Source organism: Ambystoma mexicanum, chromosome 10 (assembly GCF_040938575.1).
Source record: "Ambystoma mexicanum isolate Mex_15411 chromosome 10, UKY_AmexF1_1, whole genome shotgun sequence".
Classification (NCBI taxonomy): Eukaryota; Metazoa; Chordata; class Amphibia; order Caudata; family Ambystomatidae; genus Ambystoma; species Ambystoma mexicanum.
The window spans coordinates 508,528,213-508,554,914 of NC_090932.1; the positions used below are offsets into that span (position 1 = coordinate 508,528,213).

The following is a 26,702-nucleotide window of genomic DNA, read 5'->3' on the forward strand; positions in this document are numbered from 1 at the left end:
CTGACCCCCCTCCCGTGAGAGCAGATCGTCTCGGTAGGGAAGACGACGCGGAGGGCAGATGGACAAGTCTAGAAGGTCCGGGTACCACGTCCTCCGAGCCCACGCCGGAGCAATGAGGATCATCCGGGAACCGAACTTCCGTAACCTCCGCAGCACTTGTGGGATGACGGGGACTGGAGGAAATGCGTACAGCAGCGGGAATGACCACTCCACCATGAACGCGTCCCCTAAGGCTCCTTTTGGAGGAAATTCCCGCGAGCAAAACCTTTCGCACTTCCGGTTGACACTGGAGGCGAAGAGATCCACTTGAGGGGTCCCCCAAAGGGCGAAGATCTCCAGGAGAATCTCCTGAGCCAACTCCCACTCGTGAGAGATCGTGCTCTGCCTGCTCAGAGCGTCCGCCGTCACGTTTTCGTCTCTGGCCAGATGAACTGCCGAGATCGAAACTTCCTGCTGGATGGCCCAGAACTCGAGCTGCATCGCCTCCCTGCACAGAGGAAGTGACCCTGCCCCCCCCCCTTTTTGTTGAGGTGGTGCATGGCCACTGTGTTGTCCATCAGGATCAGGACACTCTTTCCTCGCACAGTCGGCAGAAAAGCCTTCAGGGCTAGCCTGACGGCCCTCAGCTCCAACAGATTGATATGGAGTCTGGACTCCGACGGAGACCAACGACCGCTGACTGTCAGCCCGTTGGCATGAGCTCCCCAACCCGTGAGGGATGCATCCGTCACGATCGTCACCTCCGGCCAGGGAAGCCAAAATGGAGCCCCCTTCATCAAGTTGCCTTCGACGGCCCACCACAGAAGGTCCCGGGCGACCGAGGGCGGCACCTGAACCGGGTCCGACATCCTGCCGGAGGACTGCGACCATTGCGTCTTGAGCGCCCACTGCAACGATCTCATCCGCAGGCGAGCCTCTGGCACCAGAAGAATGCAGGATGCCATGAGGCCGAGCAACCTCAAGAACTCGAACGCTGGGAGCGTCTGGGCATGCTGAAACTTGTGACCATCTGCTGAATGTGAAGAGCCCTCACCTGGGGAGGAAAACACTGCCCCAGGGAAGTGTCGAGCACAGCTTCGATGTACTGGAGCCGCTGTGTTGGCGTCAAATGGGACTTCTTTAAATTGAGGGAGAAGCCCAGCCTGTGAAGGGAGTGGCAGGTGACGGACAGATGATCCAGGACTTGCTCGGGAGAGCTCCCCCTGATCAACCAATCGTCCAGGTAGGGGTAGACGTGAATCCCCCCTTGCCTGAGATGTGCTGCCACCACCACCATGAGCTTGGTGAAAACCCTCGGGGCGGAGGTCAATCCGAACGGCAGGACCCGAAACTGAAAGTGCGAGTCGCCAACCGCGAACCTCAGGTACTTCTTGTGCTTGGGATGGATCGGCACATGGAAGTAAGCATCCTTGAGGTCGAGTGACACCAACCAGTCCTGAAGCTGAAGGGCCTGGAGGACTTGAGAGAGAGTAACCATCTTGAACTTGTCCTTCCGGAGGAGTTTGTTCAAACCGCACAAGTCCATGATGGGCCTCAATCCCCCCCGTCTTTCTTCGAAATCAAAAAATAAGGGGAATACCATCCCTTGTTCCTCTCCGCTACAGGCACCAGTTCTATGGCGCCTTTCTCCAGCAGGGCTTGAATTTCCTGCACAAGGAGCGGATCCGGACTCTGCAAAGAGCGGTTCCCCGGTGGATTGTCGCGAGGCCTGTGCCGAAACGGAAGACAGTAGCCATGGGCTATGATCTCCAGAACCCACACATCTGAAGTAATGGCACGCCACTCTACAAGATGCTGCGCCAGCCTTCCCCCAACCGGCGAACCATGGGACATGGCCTCATGACTGAGAGGGAGCGGCCGCGGCGTTACCTGAGGGCAAAGAGGCAACTGCCCGAGCGGCCTTGGCACCACGGGTACCCTGTCGTCCATCTCTGGTACCCCTGCGTTGGCCTCTTTGACTGCCAGCTCCTCTCGCTTTACTGAAGAACGAGTAATAGCGAAAGCAACCACCCCTCCACTGCTGTCCCCTAGGACGAAAAGGCAGAGGTTGGCGAACTGCAGCGCCCAACGACTTCGCTGCAGCTTTTGAGGTCTGCAACCTCTCCAGGCTCTCGTCAGCCTTGCTGCCAAAAAGGTGTTCACCGTCAAAGGGCATGTTGAGAAGCCGAGACTGCACATCAGGAGCAAACCCCGACTTCCGCAACCACGCAAACCTGCGTATCACGGTGCTCGCCGCCATGGACCTACTGACGCATTCAGCTAAGTCCAAACCCGACTGAACGGACTCACACATGGCATCCTTACCATCCTGGACCATAGCAAGGAAACCATCCCGTTCGTCCCCTTCGGGAATATGTTTAGCCGCTAACGCAACACAGTTCCACAGAGTGTGTGTGAAACGAGACAAGGCACAAATGGAGTTGGCCGCCTGAAGCGCCATACCACCAGAAGAAAACACTTTCTTCGCCCAGCCATCAAAACGTTTGTCGTCCCTATCAGGAGGGATGGTAGGGTACGACGCCTGCTTTGCCGGGGCCGTGGCCGCCTGCACCACCAAACTCTCCGGAGTGGGGTGCCTGGTCAAGTAGCAGGGGTCGCTACTGGCTGGACGGTATTTTCGCGAAAAGGATCTGCCCACCGCCGGGAGACTCTTCTGAGCAGTCCAAGCCGCCGCCACCCTTCTCTGTAAAGCCATATGGAACGGTAGTACCGGATCAGTTGGGGGACCAACATCAAGGATGTCTGTCAGATCATCCTGCACAAACTCCCCTGGGGGAGCAGACCAACCCAAGTACTCACAAACCCTAGCCATAAGGCGCCGGTACGAGGAATCGGCATGAGAGCCAGGCTCAGGCCTACAAAACTCCACCTCCGGAGAGGTGTCCAGTCCACTGGCATCATGCAGTGACTGTCTCAAATCGTTAAACTGACTATGGCCGAGACAATGTCATCTGGAACCCGACTAGGAACCAGGCCATCAGAATCCTCATCCGCCTCTGAAATATAGTCCAGGTGGCGAAAAGAAGGCACCCGAGAGTGCTTGCTCTTAACCAGAGCCTTCCTAGGGGGTCCACCCGTGCCACGGGGTACCTCCGACACGAAAGGCGTCGATGGCGTCGAGCGAATCGGCGCCGGCGTCGAGAGAACCGGCATCGGCGCCGAGAGGATCGGCGTCAAGGTCAGATGCAGCGCCTCCAGCATCGGCGGCGTCGACACAGCCCTCGAGGCCGGAGCCCCGAGCGTGTCCCTCGACGACATGAGCGTCGACGGCTTCGACGACTTCCTCGGAGCCTCGAGAAAACCGGTCGACGCCCTCGACGCCTCAGACGTCGATGTCTTCCTCGAAGACCGCACAGGTGCACATGGTCTCGAACACGTCGAGGACCGGGACCTGGAACGGGTACGTCGAGAACGAGTCCCCTTGTCCGAACGGGACCTCTCCCGTGACTCGTGCCGACCACTCTTGCGAGCGGTGTCTCTCGACCTCTCACGACCGACCCCACTCGGGGGCGCGGACGGCTTAGTACCCTGCGACTCAAGAATCTCCAGCATTTTCTTCCCGAAGGAAGCCCATTCCTCCGGCGTCGCACGGCTGGTGGGGTAAGCGACATGCCGGGCAGAGTCCTCCGAAGAGGACCTGGAAGACGACCGGTGTCGGCGCTTCCGAGAATGCCTCGAAGAGGCTGAGGAGTGGCGAGACCGACTCCTAGAAGGAGACCCACGAGACGCGGAGAGTCACCCCTCGAATCATTCGTCGAAAGCCCCGCAGACTTCGACTTCCTGGGCTTGGACACCCGACCTACCGACAACTTCTTCTTACGTTCGCGTAAGGCTTTGGACGTGAGCGACTGGCAGTCGATACAGTCATCCGTGTCGTGGGCCTCCCCGAGGCGCCAGAGGCAGGCGTCGTGCGAGTCCGTCACCGACATCTTGGACCCACACTTCCCGCACTTCTTGAAACCCGGACGCGGGGTCGAAGACGAAGTAGAAGACATCTTCACACAAAGGATTTTCACAAAACGAACAGGTTCGAAGAACCGAGAAGAACAGAACTCAAAAGAGTCGAGGCGTGAACCGAGAAACACGAAGCAACACGTTCGCGGAAAAAACGGAACTGAGGCTATGGGCGTCGTGCGTCCTACTTATCACATCGGATGACGTCGGAGGAGGCCCTCGACGACGGCGCATCGACGTCATCGACGCAGGACGCAGACGCCGAAAAAAGTTTCCGAAGCAGCACAGCTGTGGTGATTACAAGTCATAGATATGGAATACGTCGGAGGACCCAATCCCCTGGAAGGACAGACTCTGAGTGCTGATAGTGGGTGATAGCTTTGTGCAAGATCTGCACAGGTATGCCGTGGAAAGAGGTTTTGATACTAACTTTCAGTTTGAAGGAGTGGAGGCTTTTTGGGGCAGAGTCTATGAGTGGGGTTTCGGTGCCATGGTTCTCCTTTGTACATGTGTCGCTTCTGTCGGTACTGTGGATGTTGTGGTCGTGCTTTATGGAGGACTACATTTGGGGTACATGTCGTGCTCACATTTGTTCCGTCACCTCAAGAAGTTGATGACAGCAGTGATGCAGATTTTTCCCAATGCCAGGGTCATTTTCTCATCCATACCACCAAGAGGTGCTTGGGACCATGCCGGTGTAATTTGTCCACAGCCTGGGGTCGGGAGGTGTTTCATAAAGAGCAGCATGTGTGTCTTTATGTGCAGTGCTGAGATGTTCTGCACCGACTGACAGTATTAACCAGCAAGATTCGCAGTGGTTTCAAGGAAATGGCATTTTTTTTTACCTCCATTGGCAATGCTGTTTTGTTTTCCACTCTGCACGAAGCATTGGAGAGAATCCTGTAGCAATGTAAGAGAAGCGTTAATGTTCAGTGCGTACAAATGTCAGGAGGACAGGCAAACGGAAAGCGGTGGAAAATTGTATGCAAGCACATACCTAACAAAAACAGGACAAAAAATAAAAAAACATACATTTTGTGAGACATTACTACAGACCCAACACCCTACCCTGCTTTACACTCCCCACCACCCCTTGTCCCCGCCCCTAATAGCATGAAAACTCAGCGGATTATGCTGTACTTTCACGCTTACACATGCAAGATTCAGCCATTTTCCGGATGGGAACCATGGAAATGAAACAGTGGAGCGAAAGACAGTGCTTTATAAGGTTTGCGGTTCAGGTGTGTACTCAAACACTATAGCAGAAGGTCACTTTGTACAAAGATGTGCAGGAGGCTACGGTGGAAGTGTGCAAGGTAAGGCACAGGCATCCTGGGTGTATGCATGAACTGTATGTATTTGTTTGAAATTTGTAACATGCAGGTAGTGCTCCTTTTGAGCGATGTTTTTTGAAAAGTGTGAAGTAAGTGGGGTACTGGAGAAAACAAAACAAAAAATTGCAGTGTACACTATAAGTGGCAGGCATCCTACTGTTATGAATGCAGTGTGTGCATAATATCATATGATGTGGATTTGTATGCTATGGCATTCGTAGTGCGCAAATACACACGTTCAGCACAGTGCAACGAAGCAAGGGAGGGGGAACAGAGGGGACACAGAGACAACAACCCTACTAGGCCAGGAGTCACTTAGATTGGACAAGTATATGGGTGGAGGGAGGGGAAGGTACAGAACATGGTAGGAAGAACAAATAATAATAAGTGAAAATATGGACCGAGAAGATAATACGGATAAGTGCACACATCAGGTGGTGGAGGAACTGTTAGGGATACAGAAAACAGTCCCCAAGTGCGGGGTTTGCTAGAACGGCCGTGCAGGGGTTCGCCTGGCAGGGGGAGGAGACATGGGCCCGACATCACAGAGTCGCCAGGTAACCAGTGCACATTAGGTGTACGCAAGGCAGTCAGGCGAGGAGAGGAGCAGACGCTAAGAGAAAGGCTTTCAGGTGCTTCCGGAACAAACAATGGTTCTCCTCATGTTTCAGGGGGCAGGGAGGCTTTTGCAGAAAGAGGCCCAAGGCAAAAAAAAGCATCTACCACCACCTGGTTTCTTGCATAAGCGACTGACCCTGAGGGACTTGGAGGCGGATAAGGGAGCTATTGGAGACATTTCAGTGCAGGAGATATAGCATCTCAAGTCATGCAGTCCTCTTCTGGATGCGTTCCAAAGGGCGGAGAGTCGAAGCAGGCAGATTTACAAAGAGCCTGTTGCAATAGTGCTTATTGGACAGAAGTACAGCTGTGCAGACAGTGATCTTTTGGAAAGTTGCTTTAAGTTGGTACGATACAATCAATGCTGCCTTTGGTGGCATATTTTTACGATTTGTGTAGGAGGTGAGTTAGTGGGGAAAACATTTCATAGCATTGCCGGAAGGAAAGCAGAGAGTTCCTGTCTTGATATTACAATGTTTGATATGGATAAATGAGAACGTTTCAAGCACATATCAATGCAGTGCCACTTGATGTTAGGGGATGGGAAAAAAAACAGTATGCTTCTAAAGAACGTAATGGCCGCTCAGTGGCACATACCGTGCGCTGAGACACTTATAACTCAGTTATAAACAAACTGTCAAAAACATTTTCGTAACACCACTTTGTGGGGATGGGTGCTCATGTACATTAATGTGCCTGCAGAAAGCTTGCAATCTTTTACATAACTTTGCACTGGACATCCTTTTGAGTGATAGGACACTTCTACGCTGAATTTGTTATGGTACCTATGAAATGCTCTGCAGAACAGATAGTGTTAAATGCAAACGGCTTGCATGGCATTGGTGTAATCGTGTGTGCCTATTTACCTGTAAACCAATGAGGTAGTGGTGGAGAAAAGATAGTGGAAAGGGAAGAAGGCTTGCTCCAGCTTTACAGGGGTGCGGCCCTCACGGTACTTTGGAAAGCGCACGTGCCCCAATCTGCGCTTCTCACCATGCTGCCCATTTGACATGGCACAGTGGGGATTATCCAAATAGCTACTGTGGGTGTGGTTCACAGGAAGGGCCAGTCAAACTGTTGTACATTACACTCTGCGTAGTGAGGGTGGCTGACATGGCGAAACGCATTGTGTTCACTGTAGGTGATCCCTTTGTCACAGATCTGCACAAGTATGCCCTGGAAAGACAGTTTGAATGCAATTTCGGTTTGGATGGAGTGGATGCATTGTGGAACGCTGTGTATGAGTGCAGTTTCGCCGATATGCATGCACTTTGGAAAGAGCGGCCCGCTTTTGCTACTGTCAATGTCATTAGCATTTACTACAGCGGTATGCATATGGGTTAAGTGCATTGCTTACATATGTTCCGTCGACTGAGGACATTGCTGGATGCAGTGAAGACGCATTTTCCCACTGCCAAGGTGTTTTTCTCATCCACAATACCTCGAAGAGTATGGGGCAATGCTCATTGATTTGTTCCGAGCCAGACGTAGGAAGGTGTCTTATAAACAGAAGCATGTGCACTTTTTTGTCTGCTCATGGGATGTTCTTCTGCAACAGTGACCTCATTAGTTGTGGAAATGCAGAGTTCTTCCAAGAAAATGGCATTTTGTTGTCGCCCATTGGTAATGCCGTTTTGTTAGCCCGTGTACAGGATGCAGTGAAGAGTTTACTGTAATAGTGTGAGTACACGAAAACACAAAGTGAAATAAAAACCGAAAAATAGGTGTTTCTCTAGAAGCATCTAAGAAGAAAAAAAAAGACTAAGATCCGCCCCTTACCACACACTCCCCCCTACCCTGGTTGCAAGTTATTCCTCAACGCCTGCATGCAGCACGAAAGCCACATCCGGGGATTTTCAGGATAGCGGCAATGCAAATGGGACTGTGGGGAGTCCAATCAGGTGATTATGGTGTGCAGCAATAGGAAGGACAACTCCTGCTTTACTCAGGTAAACTTGGGAAAGCAAACGTACCACAATCTGCACTTCTCACCATGCCGGCCAATGGAAATGGGACTGTGGGGATTGTCCAATCAGTTGCTCAGGGTGTTCGTCACAGGAAAGGGCGGCAATATATTTTCCCATTAATCTGTGTGCTGACGGTAGCAGGCAGAGATGGCGAGACGCACAGTTTTCAAAGTGGGTGATCCCTTTGTGCTAGATCTGCTCCAGTATACCGTGAAAAGAGGCTTTAATGGCAATTTGAATTTGGAGGAAGTGGAGGTTTTGTGGTGCGTTGTCGATGTACGTAGTTTCAGCCATTTGCTTGCAGAATTTCCATGAGTGGCCACCTTCGCTACTGTACACTTTGTGGTTATGCATTATGGAGCCTTGCTTTTGGGTTCCATGGCTTGTTCGTGTGTGTACCGTCAACTGAAAAAATGATGAAAGCAGTAAAGCGCATTTTCCCACTGTGAAGGTGCTTTTCTCATGTATACCACCAAGTCCAGTATATAACTATTCCAATGAATTTTGTCGTCAGCCAGAGGTCGGAATGCGTTATCTCAACAGAAGCATGTGTAACTTCTTGCGTGCTGCTGGGATGTACTCCTGTGAGAATGACAACATTGGTTATCGATATGTGCACCTTCTCAATGGAAATGGCATTTCATTGTAGCCCAGTGGCAATGACATTTTGTTTTCCAATCTACAGGCTGCACTGAAGACGCTATTGTAAGAATGTGAGGCGAAGTACAAGAAACAAAAACACCTAAAAAAACGGAAAAAAAGGTTTCTATGGAAGCACCTTTAAAAAAAATACAAAACGGCTCTTTTGAGAGCCAAAATTACAAACAAAATCACCTTATAACCCCACTCCTGCGCGCACAGCACGATAAGTCTGCGGACATCGCGATAGATGCAAGGTTGCACGTGCCACATCCGACTCTTTTGGAGATGGCGGCCATAGCAATGGCCCTGTGGACAATACGGCATTGCTGAATAAGGTTTCTGGGTGTGGTGTGTACGCACAAACTGTGATACACTATGTATTTGATGATACAAATTGCTGTTATGGCTGTGTGTTTCACGAGCCACAGTGTACGGTTTTTGGAGAGTTCAGAATACATTGATTGAAAGTGAATGGAACACACTGCATTGGCTGCTCATTTTGGATTCCACTATGTGGATTAGTACTGGTATGCAGTACCTGCAATGCAGTGACTGCTTTTGGTTTGTCTTGAGAATTTGGTGACGCGCGATCATGCCGCCATTATTGTTCTTCAGTGTGCAGGGAAAAGTGCACAATATGTTACCAGATTTTACATACCGTTTGCGATATTATTTTTCATTTCGTCTGGGAATGGAGAAAGCTCAGTACATTATGAAGACGTCTATTTGTGCCTTTCCAACTCTGAAAGCACCTTTTTTCATTTAAATGTTTTCCTCTTCCAGTTGCTTTACATGTATTTTGATCTTGTAACACACAACACAGAGGGAAAGGAAGGCAAGGCCCGGTACGGAAGGGGCCCCACCTACAGGGATAACATAGGGGACGTGCACAAAGAGAGGGAAATGTTGGGTGGCCCTCACTTAAATAGGCATCAGTCATTGTCATGAACACGTACCGACCCTTCCCAAGTACTTCCAAGTACTTTCCCTTTGTAGAGACGTGTCGCAGTACATGCACAATACAATGCACTTTGCCAGGTAAGGTTCTGCAGCGCACCATATGGTGTGTAAGGATGTTTTAAGGATCCGCTGCCATACACAACTGTTCCTGTTGGTGGCCGGAGCAGCTGTGCAGAATGCTGTACATGAAATTATCCTAGTACACAGATGGAAGGGCAGTACCCTGCCCACTGGTGCCTTGTGCTCCAATTTCAGTTCTCGCCACATGTAGTACAGACACTTCAAGGTACACCATTAGCCGTAGGACCAGCATTCACGGACATGAATACATTCTGAAATAAAATAATGCTTACAAGGTGAAACACAGCTTCATTACGCGAAGCAGGAAAAACTCTGCAACACCCATGCGGCTACACTACTTTTCTAACCACCACTGATATTCTTTGCGCTCTGAAGAATCTGCAGTTTCTTTACTTCTTTTTACATGCACTTGTATGTGAGTGACCAAGGCGCACCAGCTTTGCCATTTTGCAGACTCACTGCAGACTGTTACACCTGCAATTAAATGTTTACTCCACCTCTACGACCTGCCGGTGAACTCTTCCGTCACAGTGCTCACTGCAGTGACGGTGTGCCTGTTTCACAGGTCATGGAAAGGCAAGCAGCACATCAATCAAATTAATGCACATTTAACACACCCACCGTACATTGGAGGTTGTTGTTCCTTGTTTTCCAGTGGACCTCAGAGACAGGCGTGCTGCAGCCACACATTGGTAGATTTGCACAGCAACCCACGCAGTCGCCATAACTGCTTGAAATGCGGTAGCCTACTGTATGAATCCGTAGGCCTGGTGACAGGGGCGGTGTTACCCACACACAGGATGTCCTACGCATGCGAAAAGCTGTGCAACAGACAGATGTGCGCACCCACAGCTACTTAAACGTGCATTAGAAGATGCGGGCAGTACTGGAGTCCTACGGAAACTTGCAGTGTGATTGCACAAATGCCAGCCAGGTGCGGTCTCCCTAGGAAACCTCCATATTACTCCCCTGCAGCCATCTGATACAGTACTGTGCGCCACAGACTCACCATGCATTGTTAACAGACAAAGAAAAACCACTCACACACTCTTTAACATGTACACCTTCAATTTCTAAGATACACAGAAACTATTAGGAAAGTGAAGGGAAGGGGTAGCACAAATGGATACATACGCAGGGGAATTTGCCCTTTAAACAAGTTCGTCATGAGGGCAGCCAAGGATTCCATGAACAAATGTTGTTAACGGCACGTGATGGTTCACTTGCGCTTCTACAAACCTTTCACCTTCACAGAAAACACTATGCTCTGGTGGTAGGTTTAAGGTGGAGGGATTGGCAGAGCAGCAATTTACTTAAGAGTTTAAAGTAGAGGACCTGAGGTTTGAGGTCCCATCGGACCGTCAATCGTTGGGGAAAGATGCCTTTTACAAACACTTGCGTGTGTGAGTAGGGCTTGGGTATGAATTTTATAGATGGCGTAATCATTTATAACAGATTTTTATATATAATTAATATAAAATGATTGAGCTATAAGTAGCTTTGGGAGGTTTCAGGCATTTTAATGTGAATAAAATCTGAATATTTGGTTGTGGTTTTAAGTTGAGCCGGTGCATACTTGCCCGAGCATGTCCAGTTATGTAGGGGGCTACAGCATGACGGCTATGGGCGAGCATGCCTGGGTATGCCCTGGTCTGAAACCAGCAATAATATAATATGACAAAGCAGAGCAAAAACATGTAGGCTGTATAGCGCAATTAAAAATATAGTAATTGTTGGCCTATAGCTTTAAATGAGTAGTCTAGGTTTTATTATATGATAATTATGGATAGCCCAACGGCACTTTGAGCCTTAAATAGATATGTTTTACTTATTTGTGCTAAGTTAAGACAGGATAAAGTACATAGAAAATAAGCTTTGATCAGAGAGCCCACAACAGCATTAGATGGCTTTTAAAACAACATTTTGAAAAAAGCATGTATAGATCAAGACCTAAGCCTACTGAAAGGTGTGAAAGTTTCTTTATTTTTCAGAGAGAACGCTGAAGAAACTGCTATTGAAAGGTATTCACTTTGTAAGATGGAGCGTCTAAATAGTTGAATTTTTTAATAATATGGATTTCATCTTAACAAAACTCAGTCTTCTCGCAATTAATACAGGGGGTATATTGTTCATTAACCCATTGGTTTACTGTGCTTACTTCTGATAATTACAATGCTTACTTATTTCATAATTTGAGGGTGCTGAACAATGCAAAATATTTTGACAGAGAGTGTCTAAACATTCAAAGACAAGTTATAGCAACTATTTCTACACTTGTACGCATGAAATTAAAGCACAAGCCAACTTTTTTTGTTGTTGCTCTGCATGAATTGTAAAATGCTACATGTAAAATAAAAATAGTCAAGGCTGCTTCAGTGTCTGTAAGAACATGCTGTGCCACAATATGATAGGGACATTATTTTTAGCACATGGGGGGGATTGATAAAATTGGAAGACCTTTGAACGTGGGGGTGGGGAAACACTTGGCCATATATGGGACCCTTATATAAGTATCGCAATCATGAAAGTTCGACCTACCTGCACTGTAAGGAAGGCATGGCATCAAAGTAAGACAGACACAAATGATCACAGTTCAAGGGTATTTATTAAACTGTAAAGTGGGTGAGATAAAAGCCTACTCTAAACCTAAATCTAAGATGGAAGCAAGCTAGGACCATCAAATAATAATAATACAGTCCTAGTGGAGACTAGTCAAATAAAAAGGGCCTATACTAAGAAATCTATATCCAATCCTTACCGCTATGTTATAAAACAATGCAGGATAATGTTCACAAGAAAATAAAGAAGTATTTGCAAAATGATAAATCAGGATGTTATGGCCGGGGTCTCCCTTCCCCACGTTTCTGAGCACGGGACAAGGCAGGATTCTCAAGTACGAGTGTACAGTTCGATTTCTGAATATCAGGGCCTTCTGTGTCCAGGTCTCTTCTCAAGTGAAGTTTCTTGCTTCAGAGGGCCTCATATGTCAAACCAACAAAACAAAATGAATTTGGTTTGTCCTTTTCTGTTGGGAGATTACCCTTCACCCTTGGATCCCCCTCAGCCAGGCTCCAATCCTTTTCTCAGTCGTCAGCCTCCCTCATTCGAGGTCAGACCAACCACTCACTGTGAACATCCCTCAGTCGGGTTCATACTTGTCATCCCAATGTTGTTCACTTAGCTTCTTCACAATATGGTATTCACATCCCTTCAACCTCAATCTCCTTATTTGTAATATTCACAAGTCTTAATGTCTTTTTAAACAATCCGTTCGGTTTAGTGAGGTCCCCCTCACCCGGGCTCAGACCTTCCAAAGCACTTGCCAATCTTAAACAGTCTTCCGAAGGGCGATCTCGTCTCGCTGAGTCACTCTCTTAGGCTATAGCAGGTGCAGGTTTTCACACAAAAACATTTCGCACAACGTTTCCCTAAACCGGGCGCAGACTCCTGTTTCAATTGTCAAAACCTCTGCAATGGGTACAAGGACTTTCCATTGTACAATGGATTTGGCTTGACCCTAGTATGACCACCTTAACACGTTATGCCGGCCTTGCCTATGGCCGCTTGGTATTTGAGTTTCTGTCTTCCCAATGTTCAATACAGTCTCTTTGTTCATAAGAGGGATACCCGCTAGAGACCTTCAACTGAGCACCCACGTGCTGCCGGAACACTCTACTTCTGGTACCAAGTTTGCTCACAAAAGACCTTGTGTCTCATTATATTGTTGCCACTGCAACCTTGAGCCTAATACAGTCTGGTTGACTATTAGGTTCTTCCGACTCACTGGATGCACTGAACTCGTCAACGGTTGCTTTGCCGCTGGAGTCAAGGACGGTACCACAATGGCAACTGGTTCTCCCTGCCCTGGCTATCAGTGCGGAAGGGTTCCATGTACCGCTGACATCTGTCACACCATTTGCCAGCTGCGATTCCCGGTCTTATGTTTTTCATCAGAGGCTTCATGGGTCTGGGTTGAAAAGGGCAAGGGCGACTCCCTCCTTGACCTCCTCTCAGGTTTCACCGCCTTTCTCCTCCGTTTGAACTACCGTCCTGGAATGACCGCTTCCTCGTGCATTTGGCCTTGCTCAGAGTGTGCTCTTGTGCTCTGCCTTTTATCCCAAAGGGGAAGGGAAAGGGAAAGGGTACTCGGGTGTGGGTAGTTGTCAGCAAGTGCTTGACCCTGGGACATGTCAGGTAAACGGCTCAGGTATTAGTCCGTTGTCATTCACACTGTGAGAAAGTGTTTGTGTTGGGAAGGGGGGGCAGAGTTTCCCAGGATTGGGAAAAGGTGTCACAAGGAAGGGGAAAACGCATCTCAACCTTCGGTGCCCCACTTCCACTGCCTGAGTACCCCTCATCCAGGTGATCCTCCCGCACTGGTCAACCCCCTGTGTGCTTTTTAGAAGGAGGATTTTGCCAATGTGTCAGAGATCACACCGGCGATTGACATTTTTTAAGGCTGCCAAGATTCAGTGTGTTATATTCATGGTGTAAATATTAATATTCTAATATACTGATTCTATATTTTTGCATGTTTTTTGCAAAAATGGCTTTCAACAATTGGCTGTTGCCAGCACAGGCAACAGAATCTCTGGATGTGAACTGTAGAGCGCAGCATGAGGAAACCATGGCATTTACAAATATTTCTGTGTGTGATTCAGCAACTCTTGGGTGTCACGTTAGCACTGGGATGGAGCAGCCTATTGCTTCTGGATCAACAAATCTTGGATGTCTCGAGGGCAATAGAATGGTGCAGCTTGTTTCTATTGGAACTTTTGAGGGCACTGGGATGGGGCATGTTTTGCACGGATTAACAAATGTAACGGCCCAAGGATGGTGTCTATCTTTATGTTACAGTAGCAGGAGCCGTTGGATCTGATGGGGTCCTACGAAACCATGGGGCCCTGCTGGTTCTGGAGCCTTTGCAACACCCGCTAGAATGTCCAAGGCCTAATGCGCGATTTAAAAAAAGTCTCCACGGGGCAGCCTGTTTCTCCTGGATCAACACATCTTGAGTGTTTGAACGACCCAAGGACAGGGCTAATGTTTTTTTGTATCAGCAAGGGCTGCTAGAGTTTTTTGGGTATCCCAGCGCTCAGAAGTTGTCTTGTAAATGCATCAGTGGGCATGCCTGGATTACAGCTTTTACCCATTGGAGTTGCTTTTTGATTCTTTAATGAACCTCCACAACAGGTGTCTTGAAAATTGCCCGATTTATGAATGCATGCCCTAGAAACAGAAATGAAACACGCTGTTTGTTGTTACAAGAGATATATATGCATAACACGGCTATTAATACACTATTTTATTACGTCTATGTCGCACCCAAACGCCCCAGTTTATTAGCCAAAAATAGTGCCCAGATCTGATAGAGGTCTACCATTCTCTGGTATCTCACAATAAACAGTATTCTTCAGGACACTTAAACAGCTTGCTGTGAGAAACCTTAAGGTGTCTCCCTAGCTAGTCCCCGGGGATCTGTGATCCAGGTGGCCAGGACACGGCCATCGCTATTGAATCCAGTTCTTGGGGGTAGACCAAGGCAGGAGGATCACCTGGATGGGGGGTCCTCAGTCAGTGGGACACGGACGGGTGAGACGCTGTATCCCCCTTCTTTCAACACCTTTTTCCCATCCTACCATGTAGGACATTCAAAATCACTGCCAGCCCCTTTTCCGACACAAACACTTTCGCACGACACACAAGAGAACGGACTAACACCAGTGCCATCTACCTGACATGTCCCAACACAAAGGTCAGGCAAAGTCAGGCAATTGATCAGAATCACATACACACACGACGGCCCTTTCCCTTCCCCACAGAGATAAAAGGTGGAGCAAGAGAGCACAGTACGAGCAAGGCAGACCGCATGACGAGACAGCTATCCAGTTCCGGCAGTTCAAGAGGAGGAGAAAGGCGGCGAATATCGAGAGGCTGGCAAGGAGACACGCGACTTGCTCTTTCCGATGCAGACCCGCAAAATCTCTGCAAAGAGAATGTTAAGACCGAGGACAATAGGCCAAATGTGCTGCAACCAGTGTCAATGGTGCACAGAGTGTGTCGACGCTGATAAGCGGGAGCGAGGGACACTCCTGCTACCGTGGTACCGGCCTTGACTCCAGCGAAGAAGAAAGCCAAGTCGTTCATCACAGCAGGTGAGTCGAGGGGAGAGCCGATAAGAACCGGGCTGTGGTGAATGAAAGTCGCAAAGTGGTAAATGAACTAAGTTCAAAAGAACTGTAAAAGTGTTGATGGGAGACCAGCTGCAGAGGGAACCGGCACCACGTGGGTGCTAACTCGAGAGACTCTGGTTGATTCCTGTGTGAATCAAACTACAGAAACCAAAGGCCTAAGAGAGCCGCCAAGTTAGGTCAAAGTGGCCATACAGAGGTCTAGCAAAATCCCTGTATAGTCGAAAGACTTTGATGTACGAACTTAAGAAAGCAAGGGAAGTGAATCCTGCAAACGAATTTGAATGTGAAGTTGGTAAGGGTAAACCCAGAAGAGGGGTGCTGACGAAAAGGGGGGCAAGGTCTAAACCCCAAGAAACAGTGTGTTGACAAAGGCAAACCCAGCCGAGGGATGTCCACTGGAACTTTGCAAAAAGACATATACATTGGTGAACAAAGGAAAAGCCATAGTGAACCCAGAGAAGGGAGGCTAAAAGTAAAGAGGGATCAGTGCCTGGAAGAGGGGGAGAATCCTCACCCAACGTGAAACCAATACACAAACTGTCATTTTTGTTGAAGGAACTTGTAAATTGGAACTGAAGTGTTGACTCGTGCTGGGGAAGCTCGAGTGTATACTGTGCTCCAAGATCCCATTTTACCCCGTGCTCATAACATGTGGAAGGGAGATCCAAGCTACCACATCTTTACATATTATTTAAGAACACTTCTTTTCTTGAAAACCATCCCACACCCTTTCATATTAGTTATAAAGTTTGGCAATAGGTTTCTCAGTATAGGGCCTTTTTATTTTGACAACGCCACAAGGTTCGCCTTATTTTCATTTGATGGTCAACGCTTGCTCCCATCTAAGATTTAGGTTTAGATTAGGCATTTTTGTCCCCTGCATACAGTTTAATAAACACCATTGAACTGTGATCACTTGTGTCTGTCTTTACTGTTGTTGCCATGAGCACCTCACAGCTAAGGCTGGATGTTATATTGCAGCTCTGCAATGGACGTTTGATACCAGTCTACACTCATGGTCCCCCACCATCTTTGCTCTTCAAGTTGGCCCTTCCCCATCTCAACTGATCACACTATTTCTGGTCCACCACAAGTGCACCTGTCCTCGGTCTATAGGCTAAGAGAAGGCTCCCAGCAGGGCACCCTGCACACAGTTAGAGTGCAGGTTACTTCACCCTTGCCTCTTCCTTGTGCTATCACCTGGAGACATAGTGAAAAATCACTGCACCATCCTTGGGATGCCAGTAATACACTGGGAAGAGCTCTAACTCCATTGGCTGGAGTATCACCACCGTTAACATCAGGCGAAATGTGGGTAATTGTCTAATTTCAGGCAACCTAGTTAGTTTTCAGACTCTTGTGTCAGTGCCTATGAACTTTAAGGGTTTCTGACCATACTTTTGTTCAGAAGGTAGGGCTGGATGGACAAGGGAATTTGCCAATTAGGATGGAGACCTAGGATCAGGTGAAGTAAGGGGGGATCCCAGTAAAAGTAGGCTGCTCGGAGGCAGAGCAATTTAGAAATGTTCCAGGTTCGGCATCACTCCTGGAGATTTATCTGAATACAACTCTGCTGTTATTAGGGTTGTATACTAATTGACCTTTTCACAATTGACCTCGGGAGAATTGACCTAATTTTGAAGGTACATTAGGACATATATGCGGGGGGAAACCCCCCCCACACCTCTCCCACCCAATCCAAAACCCCCTGCAACCGCCCACCCAATCCCCTTATATTATTTATAAATTATAAACCCAATACATATATAAAATAACTAAAATAATATAAAGGTCAATTTTGCAGAAGGTCAATTAGGACCACTATAATTAGGTCAATTGAGCAAAAGTTCAATTGTAAAAGGTCAATTTGGGTAATACCATTATTTAGCTGGGTTCACTTTCATAAATTGAAACAGAAGATGGTCCTCTGCTCATAGAGCAGGTCATCTGCCTGCCCCTTATAAATCCGGAACCTCGGGATATACCGGCAAGATTCAGCTGGGAAAAGTAAGTGGGGACAGATTCACAGAGGGGTCCAAAGGTAATTTTCCTCTGCTAATGAAAGGTATGCAGAGATTCCAATGTGAATTTAGGTCCATAGGAATGGTTGCTCCAAATGTGGAAAGGTAATAGTCTCCTTGCTGGGAGCTGTCAGATGGATAAAGCATATTTGACCACTAGACATTGCCTGTGAACCTGTAATAGATACAAGCTTAAAAATGTCTAGAATAAGCAAGAAGAAAAATTATTTTCTAGATCCGTCGTGCAAACTCTATTCAACGTAACAATGACAACATCAAAACAGTCAAATATGCTAAACTCATAATCGAACAAAAGACACAGAAATTAATTTAATTGTAAATGGGTCAATAGTTGAACATGCAGACATAGGTCAGATGAACAGTTCTATTTGAAGACTTGATTTATTTCCCTTTTTGGTATATAGAACAGTTTTTACCTCTATCCTCCTAGTTAGCCTGTTCACCTCTGACCGATCTGCTCCATTGTTTCCAGCCTCCCCTTGGGATTGCTTCATCTGCTTGCGCTGCAGCTTTTCATAACTCCTCTTCAATTTACCCAGCTGTAAAACAGAAGATAAAGCTGTGAGTTAAGAGGTTAGGAACATAAAATAGGATGATAATGTGTGAGAAACAAGAGTGTGCCAAAGAGAACAATCAAGCTACGGGGAACAAGTAGCAAATGAAGAATTAAGAAGTGACAACACTGGGCTAGCAACATGTTGCACAATATAAAAAGAATTCAAGCATTAAAGATCAGTCAGAAAGCTGGTAAAGTGAAGATCAGGTCATTGGTTTACTTCAGAATTCTACAGTTACAGAAATGAGGTCTTGTGTAGGTTTAATTACAGAAAGACTACTGGTCATTCACTCATTCTGGTTCAGAGGATAATCTGACATTCATGGAACACACATACCTCCGTACACAGGGTTCCATGCATTATCCCATTTGTGACATCACTCACCTGTCACTCAAACATGCAATCATTCATGATGACATACACACTTTTCAATTGTATACCATTCAAACATGGAATGACATGCACTCTGCATGGTGAGAGTGTAGAAGACCAGAACCCCATATGCAAATTGGATTGCCAGCAAAGACAGGGGCATCTCTTCCATACACTGTGGACTAAGCATGGAACATATCCACATACATCATTTAGAACGTTGGGATAATGCGACTATTAGGAACAAGAGAGAATCTATAGTCTCACAAACTAAACAAGCTAAGGTTGAAGTGGGATGCCAGAGCAGTTACTCAAGGTAAAACGTGTACAATGTGAGGGCACCTTGTCCCCACCTTAATGGAAATGGTGGTGCATGAGAAATATGTATGTGCACCCTGCCATTGTAAGTGCTGGGGGAGAGTGTCTAAAATTAAACTCTGTTCATGGCACCCCTTTTTACTATCCCAAACTCGGGTTCTGCCATTCTACGTGCTGGGGAGGGTACCTAAAATGAAATGATATGCAGCACACCCCTTTTTACTATCCCCTGTTGGGGTGTCATCATTTGAAAAAGAAAAACAAGATGCAATTCTCTGCACCAACTACTAGATGGAGGCTTATGCAAAGCATGTGATTCAAACAGACACAAGCCACAGAAGAACAAGTTACTTACCAACTGGTAACGTTCTTTCGATTGGATGTTCCTCTAACGTATTCCTCATCTTAGATGTATTACATCCAGCTTTGCTGCTCTTCGGAAATTTTTTCGGCAGAGGGCGCCGTGCGTCGATGTCATTGAGTCGATGGTCCCTCGAAGGCCTCCGCCTGTTGGCCTCATTTCTGTTTTTCCCCCTTTTTTTGCCTGTAATCTTGTACTGTGTAGATTATGCCGGCAGACAGGTATCAGCCTTATGAGATTTGAGATGGCAATAACCCGGAAAAATCTAGAGGGGTAGGTTGGGAGGGCGATGAGGAATACGTTGGAGGAACATCCAATCGAAAGAACGTTACCAGTTGGTAAGTAACTTGTTCTTCGAGTGGATTGTGTCCTCCAACGTATTCCTCATCTTAGATAGACTCCCAAAGCAGTATTTTGCATACTTTCTCTGGAGGAGGGGTCAGATTTTTTCCCCCCAATGCCTTTAGATGGCAGAATAAAGCACTGCTTTTCCAAAAGTCAACTCCCTAGACTGGGAAGGATCCAGGCTATAGAATTTTGAGAAGGTGTGTAGTGAAGACTAAGTTGCTGCTTTGCAAATGGACCTTATTGGAACACCTCTTTGAAGGGCCGTGGAAGAGGCTATGCCTCTGGTGGAATGAGCCCTTAACCCTTCTGGTGGGTCTTTTTGTGCTAGTCTGTAGCATTCTGAAATGCAAAGTACGATCCAGCGTGAAATTGTATATTTCGTTACCGAATTACCCAGTTTCCTTCCTGTGTAGCCAATAAACAACTGTTTGTCCACTCTAAGTCTGGAAAGTCTAGAGATGTAAAAGCTTAAAGCTCTTTTTGGATCCAGTCTGTGTAATCTTTCCTCCTCCTTAGAAGGATGGGGTGGAGGATAGAATGTGGGTAAAACTATTTTCTGACTTAAATGAAAATCAGATATTACTTTTGGTAAAAATGATGGTTTAACCCTCAATACAACTCTGTCCTTATGGAACACAGTATAGGGTGGCCCAGAAGACAGTGCCTGCAATTCGCTCACTCTTCTTGCTGATGTTAGAGCAACTAAGAAGGCAGTTTTCCACGTTAGTAATCTTAATGGACACGTCTGCATAGGCTCAAAAGGAGCACACATTAAGAATTTTAGGACTAAATTGAGATCCCAAATCGGTACTTGAAATGGGTGAAGAGGAAACACATTAGTGAGACCTTTTAAGAATTGTGTTATTAAAGGAATTTTGAAGTAGGAGCATTCTTCCGATGAGCGCTTGAAAATGGAAAGCGCCGCAAGGTAACCTTTTATTGTTCTGATATTTAGACCTCTATGTGCTAGGGTCAGAAGGAAAGATAGTACTTCCGGAATAGAACATAGAAAAGGATCGACATTCTTTTCTCTGCACCAGTTGCAAAACTTTTTCCAACGGCAACGGTATAGAGACTTTGTTGCTGGCCTTCTTGCCAAAAGCAACACCTCCATAACATCATCTGGAAGGTTCCAATCCCTGTATCTCAGCCTTTCAGATACTCTCTCTGAGGAAGACGTACTGGAGGACAGATGGACATATCTAGAAGGTCCGGGTACCACGTTCTCCTGGCCCAATCCAGGGCAATTAGGATCATGCGGTTCCCGAAGCGTCTCAGCCTCCTGATGACCTGAGGAATGACGGGAATCGGAGGGAACGCGTACAATAGTGGGAAATTCCACTCCACCCCCCTCTTCCAGGCACTGATCCCTCTTTACTTTTAGCCTCCCTTCTCTGGGTTCACTATGACTTTTCCTTTGTTCCCCAATTTATATGTCTTTTTGCAAAGTTCCAGTGGACATCCCTCGGCTGGGTTTGCCTTTGTCAACACACTATTTCTTGGGGTTTAGACCTTGCCCCCCTTTTCGTCAGCACCCCTCTTCTGGGTTTACACTTACCAACTTCACATTCAAATTCGTTTGCAGGATTCACTTCCCTTGCTTTCTTAAGTTCGTACATCAAAGTCTTTCGACTATACAGGGATTTTGCTAGACCTCTGTATGGCCACTTTGACCTAACTTGGCGGCTCTCTTAGGCCTTTGGTTTCTGTAGTTTCATTCACACAGGAATCGACCAGAGTCTCTCGAGTTAGCACCCACGTGGTGCCGGTTCCCTCTGCAGCTGGTCTCCCATCAACACTTTTACAGTTCTTTTGAACTTAGTTCATTTACCACTTTGCGACTTTCATTCACCACAGCCCGGTTCTTATCGGCTCTCCCCTCGACTCACCTGCTGTGATGAACGACTTGGCTTTCTTCTTCGCTGGAGTCAAGGCCGGTACCACGGTAGCAGGAGTGTCCCTCGCTCCCGCTTATCAGCGTCAACACACTCTGTGCACCATTGACACTGGTTGAAGCACATTTGGCCTATTGTCCTCGGTCTTAACATTCTCTTTGCAGAGGTTTTGCGGGTCTGCATCGGAAAGAGCAAGTCGCGTGTCTCCTTGCCAGCCTCTCGATATTCGCCGCCTTTCTCCTCCTCTTGAACTGCCGGAACTGGATAGCTGTCTCGTCATGCGGTCTGCCTTGCTCGTACTGTGCTCTCTTGCTCCACCTTTTATCTCTGTGGGGAAGGGAAAGGGCCGTCGTGTGTGTATGTGATTCTGATCAATTGCCTGACTTTGCCTGACCTTTGTGTTGGGACATGTCAGGTAGATGGCACTGGTGTTAGTCCGTTCTCTTGTGTGTCGTGCGAAAGTGTTTGTGTCGGAAAAGGGGCTGGCATTGATTTTGAATGTCCTACATGGTAGGATGGGAAAAAAGTGTTGAAAGAAGGGGGATACAGCGTCTCACCCGTCCGTGTCCTACTCACTGAGGACCCCCCATCCAGGTGATTCTCCTTCCTTGGTCTACCCCCAAGAACTGGATTCAATAGCGATGGCCGTGTCCTGGCCACCTGGATCACAGATCCCCGGGGACTAGCTAGGGAGACACCTTAAGGTTTCTCACAGGAAGCTGTTTAAGTGTCCTGAAGAATACTGTTTATTGTGAGATACCAGAGAATGGTAGACCTCTATCAGATCTGGGCACTATTTTTGGCTAATAAACTGGGGCGTTTGGGTGCGACATAAACGTAATAAAATAGTGTATTAATAGCAGTGTTATGCATATATATCTCTTGTAACAACAAACAGTGTGTTTAATTTCTGTTTCTAGGGCATGCATTCATAAATCGGGCATAGAAAAGGATCGACATTCTTTTCTCTGCACCAGTTGCAAAACTTTTTCCAACGGCAACGGTATAGAGACTTTGTTGCTGGCCTTCTTGCCAAAAGCAACACCTCCATATCATCATCTGGAAGGTTCCAATCCCTGTATCTCAGCCTTTCAGATACTCTCTCTGAGGAAGACGTACTGGAGGACAGATGGACATATCTAGAAGGTCCGGGTACCACGTTCTCCTGGCCCAATCCAGGGCAATTAGGATCATGCGGTTCCCGAAGCGTCTCAGCCTCCTGATGACCTGAGGAATGACGGGAATCGGAGGGAACGCGTACAATAGTGGGAAATTCCACTCCACCGCAAACGCGTCCCCCAGGGCTCCTCTCGGGGGGAAATTCCCTTGAGCAATACCTTTCGCATTTTCGGTTGGTACTGGTTGCGAACAGGTCTACCTAAGGCGTTCCCCAAAGGGCGAAGATCTCTTGAATGACTTCCTGAGCCACTTCCCATTCGTGGGACACTGTGCTCTGCCTGCTCAGAGCATCTGCCATCATATGCTCTTCCCCGGCTAGATGAATTGCCGTTAAAGAGATTCCCTCCTGAATCGCCCAATACCAGAGCTGCATTGCCTCTCTGCACAGGGGTAGTGACCCCACACCCCCTCTTTTGTTTAGGTAATGCATGGCCACTGTGTTGTCCGTCATTATCAGGACATTCTTTCCACTGACAGATGGCAGGAAGGCCTTCAGCGCTAGTCTGATTGCCCTCAGCTCTAAAAGGTTGATGTGCAGTTTGGACTCCGATGGAGACCAACAACCGTTGATTGTCAAATCGTTGGCATGAGCTCCCCACCCCAGGAGTGAGGCATCCGTCACTACTGTGATCTCCGGCCATGGTTGCCAAAAAGGTTCTCCTTTTAGGATGTTCTCTGTACAGGTCCACCATAGAAGATCTTGTCTGACCTTGTTCGGAATCCGAAGAAGATCTGTCATTTGACCCGAGAACTGGGACCACTGGGTCTTTAGAGCCCATTGAAGGGATCTCATCCTCAAGCGTGCCTCTGGCACCAGGAAGATGCAGGATGCCATGAGGCCGAGCAACCTTAAGAAGTCGTAGGCCTGGAGATTTTGGGCATTTTGGAATTTGGAAACCATCTGAAGAATGTCTTGAGCCCTCGCCTTGGGAGGCGAGCTCTTTCCCAAGGATGTGTCTAGTACAGCTCCTATATACTGAAGCTGTTGGGAAGGTGTCATCTGTGACTTCTTGAAATTGAGGGAGAAGCCCAGTTTGTGGAGAAGTGGCAGGTGATTTTCAGATGATCCAGTGCTTGCTCGGCAGAACGCGCTCTGATCAACCAATCGTCCAGGTAGGGGTAGAAATGAATTCCCCTCTCCTGAGGTGCGCTGCCCTCACTACCATTAACTTGGTGAAGACCCTCAGGGCGGAAGTCAACCCGAATGGCAGGACTCAAAACTGATAGTGTGAGTCGCCAACTACAAACTCAGTCCTCCGTCCTTTTTGGGGGATCAAAAAATACGGGAAGTACCATCCCTTGTTCCTCTCTGCTGCAGGTACCGGTTCTATAGCACCTTTCTCCAGCAGGGTTAAAACTTCCTGCTGTAGGAGCGGGTTTGAAGACTTCAACGGGTGTCTCCCTGGTGTATTGCTTTGAGGTTGCTTTAGAAAGGGAAGGCAGTAGCCTTGGGCTATTATTTCTAGAGCCCAAACATCTGAAGTAATGGCTCACCATTCTTGCAGATGCTGTGACAGCCTGCCTCCTACAGGTGTTTTGTGATGCAAGTCCTCAAAGTGGTTTTGTGGCGGATGTTGCAGCCGCTGATGGCAGAGAGGCTGCAGCTGGAGCTGGCTTAGCACGTTTTCCTCATCCACCACGAGTGGCCTTTTTCTGGCCCTTTTGACTGGCCATTCCTCTCACCTTTCCATATAAGGTGTAATAACGATAGGATCGTCCCCTCCATGACTGCCCTTGCGCACGAAAAGGCTTAGGTTGCCTAATAGCAGCTCCTAAAGATTTGGCAGCTGCCTTTGAGGTCTGCAACCTCTCAAGGCTCTCGTCAGCCTTGTTGCCAAAAAGGTGAGACCCGTCAAAAGGCATGTTCAGAAGGCGGTTCTGTACGTCCAGTGCAAAACCCAACTTCCGTAACCACGCAAATTTGCGCATTACCGTGCTAGTGCCCATGGACCTGCTTACACTATCCGCAGTGTCCAATCCAGATTGAAGGGATTCCTGCATGGCTTTCGTTCCATCTCCAACGATGGCTAGGAAACCTTCCCTTTCTTCCCCTTCTGGTATGTGCTCCGCCGCCATTGCGATGCACTCCCACAGAGTGTATGAAAATGTTGCCAAGGCACATGTGGAGTTGGCAGATTTTAATGCCATGCTCCCGGCAGAAAATACCTTCCGTGCCCAACCATCCACACGCTTATCGTCCCTGTCTGGAGGGATAGACGGTTACGCAAGTTTGATGGAAGCTGTGGTTGCCTGTATGACCAGACTCTCGGGAGTTGGATGTTTTGACAGATAGCCGGGGTCGCTACTGGCTGGGCGGTATTTTGATGCAAGGGACTTATTTACCGGAGGAATAGAATCCGAAGTTTCCCAATTCTTGGCCACCCTGTTTTGCAAGGCTACATGAAAAGTTAGTACTGGGTCTTCAGTGGGACCATGGTCCAATATGTCTGTTAAATCATCTTGGACGAATTGGGCTGGTGGTTTAGCCCATCCCAAGTTATCTACCACCTTGGTCATTAACTGACGGTATGATGGACTGGCATGCTCTCCTGGAGCTGGCCTACCAAAGTCATTCTTAGGAGCTGTGTCAATGCCATTTGCATTGTGTAAAGACTCCACCAAATCCCTCATTCTGCTTTCCCCTGAGATCAAGCATTCTGGGACATTTGAGGTGCCATATTCCAACCCAAAAGGTACATTTTCCTCATCAGATCTCTCCTGTTCCTCAAAAATTGAGGTCAGGAATTTGAAAAGCACCTTCCTAGGGAGAGGCTTGAAAACCTTCTCTGGGAGAGGAGGAGGAAGAGGTGTTGTACCAGGCTCTGAGGAAATTACATGTTTTGTAACCTTCTCCTCTTTTTCTGGCTTCCCTGGCTTGGCTGGAGCCGTTGGCGCCGAGGGTTTCGGCGTTGACGTCGATAAAGGCGTCGACGGTGTTGACTACATAGTGGTCGTCGACAGGGTCTGCTTCGAGTGTGTCGAGGCGGTCTTCGACAATTTTCCCTTCGAAGTGTGATAGGTCTCGGACGGCGTCGGTGACCTCGAACGGTCGACCACACTCGAGCGTTTTTCGCTCGGCGTCCTGGAAGGTTCCCTATCCTCCCATTTTCGATCACCTGGGCTCGAGGGCGCGCGAGTGTCGGAGCGATGATGCTCCCGGCTGGCTTCCGAAGAAGGCGCGGACCGAGGCTTCGCCTTCTCAAACACCTCGATCATTTTGACCCTGAATGCTTCCCACTCTTCTGAAGACAAATGTTTTGTGGGGCATTTCATCCTTTTCGGAGACTCGTCTGACGACGAGGTGGAGGGAAACCTGTGGCGTTGTTTCTTCGACTTTTTTGATGAAGACGACGAGCGATGAGAATCGCTTCGGGACCTAGATCGATGCCTTTTGCGTCGAGGAGATTTCTCCTCATGGGGTCTCGACTCGATGCTAGAGGCTTTTCGATCGGTTTTTTAACCTACCTGCAGCTTTCCTCTCCTTTCTCGCAAGGCCTTCCCCGTCATCACCTGACACTTCGAACAGGCCTCCATGTCATGGCCTTCTCCGAGGCACCACAAACACTCATGTGTGGGTCCGTGATCGACATTTTTGAGCCGCACGACTTGCACTTTTTGAATCCCGATCTCCGGGTCGTGGTCGGCGTCGATGACGAGGACATATTTCTTCTTTGTATATTATATCTACACAGAACTCGAGGCGCGCCGAATGTCTGAAGCAACGTATACTGCGGAAAAACGGAACTGAGGCCAACGGGTGCCGCACATGCTACTTATGCACACGATGACGTCACCCTCGACGGAGGCCTTCGAGGGACCATCAACTCGATGACATCGACGCACGGCGCCCTCTGCCGAAAAAATTTCCGAAGAGCAGCAA

General features: G+C 47.9%; 1 protein-coding gene across 1 annotated transcript in view; it reads right to left on the minus strand.

Moving 5' to 3' along the window:
• The window catches only part of CEP63 (centrosomal protein 63), a 1,157,239-nt gene that overhangs the window by 886,952 nt on the left and 243,585 nt on the right, over positions 1–26,702 (minus strand). Inside the window, exon 5 of the mRNA XM_069618054.1 lies at positions 18,209–18,331. Within this exon, the coding sequence (XP_069474155.1) occupies positions 18,209–18,331 (123 nt within the window). The remainder of the gene's footprint in view (positions 1–18,208; positions 18,332–26,702) is intronic.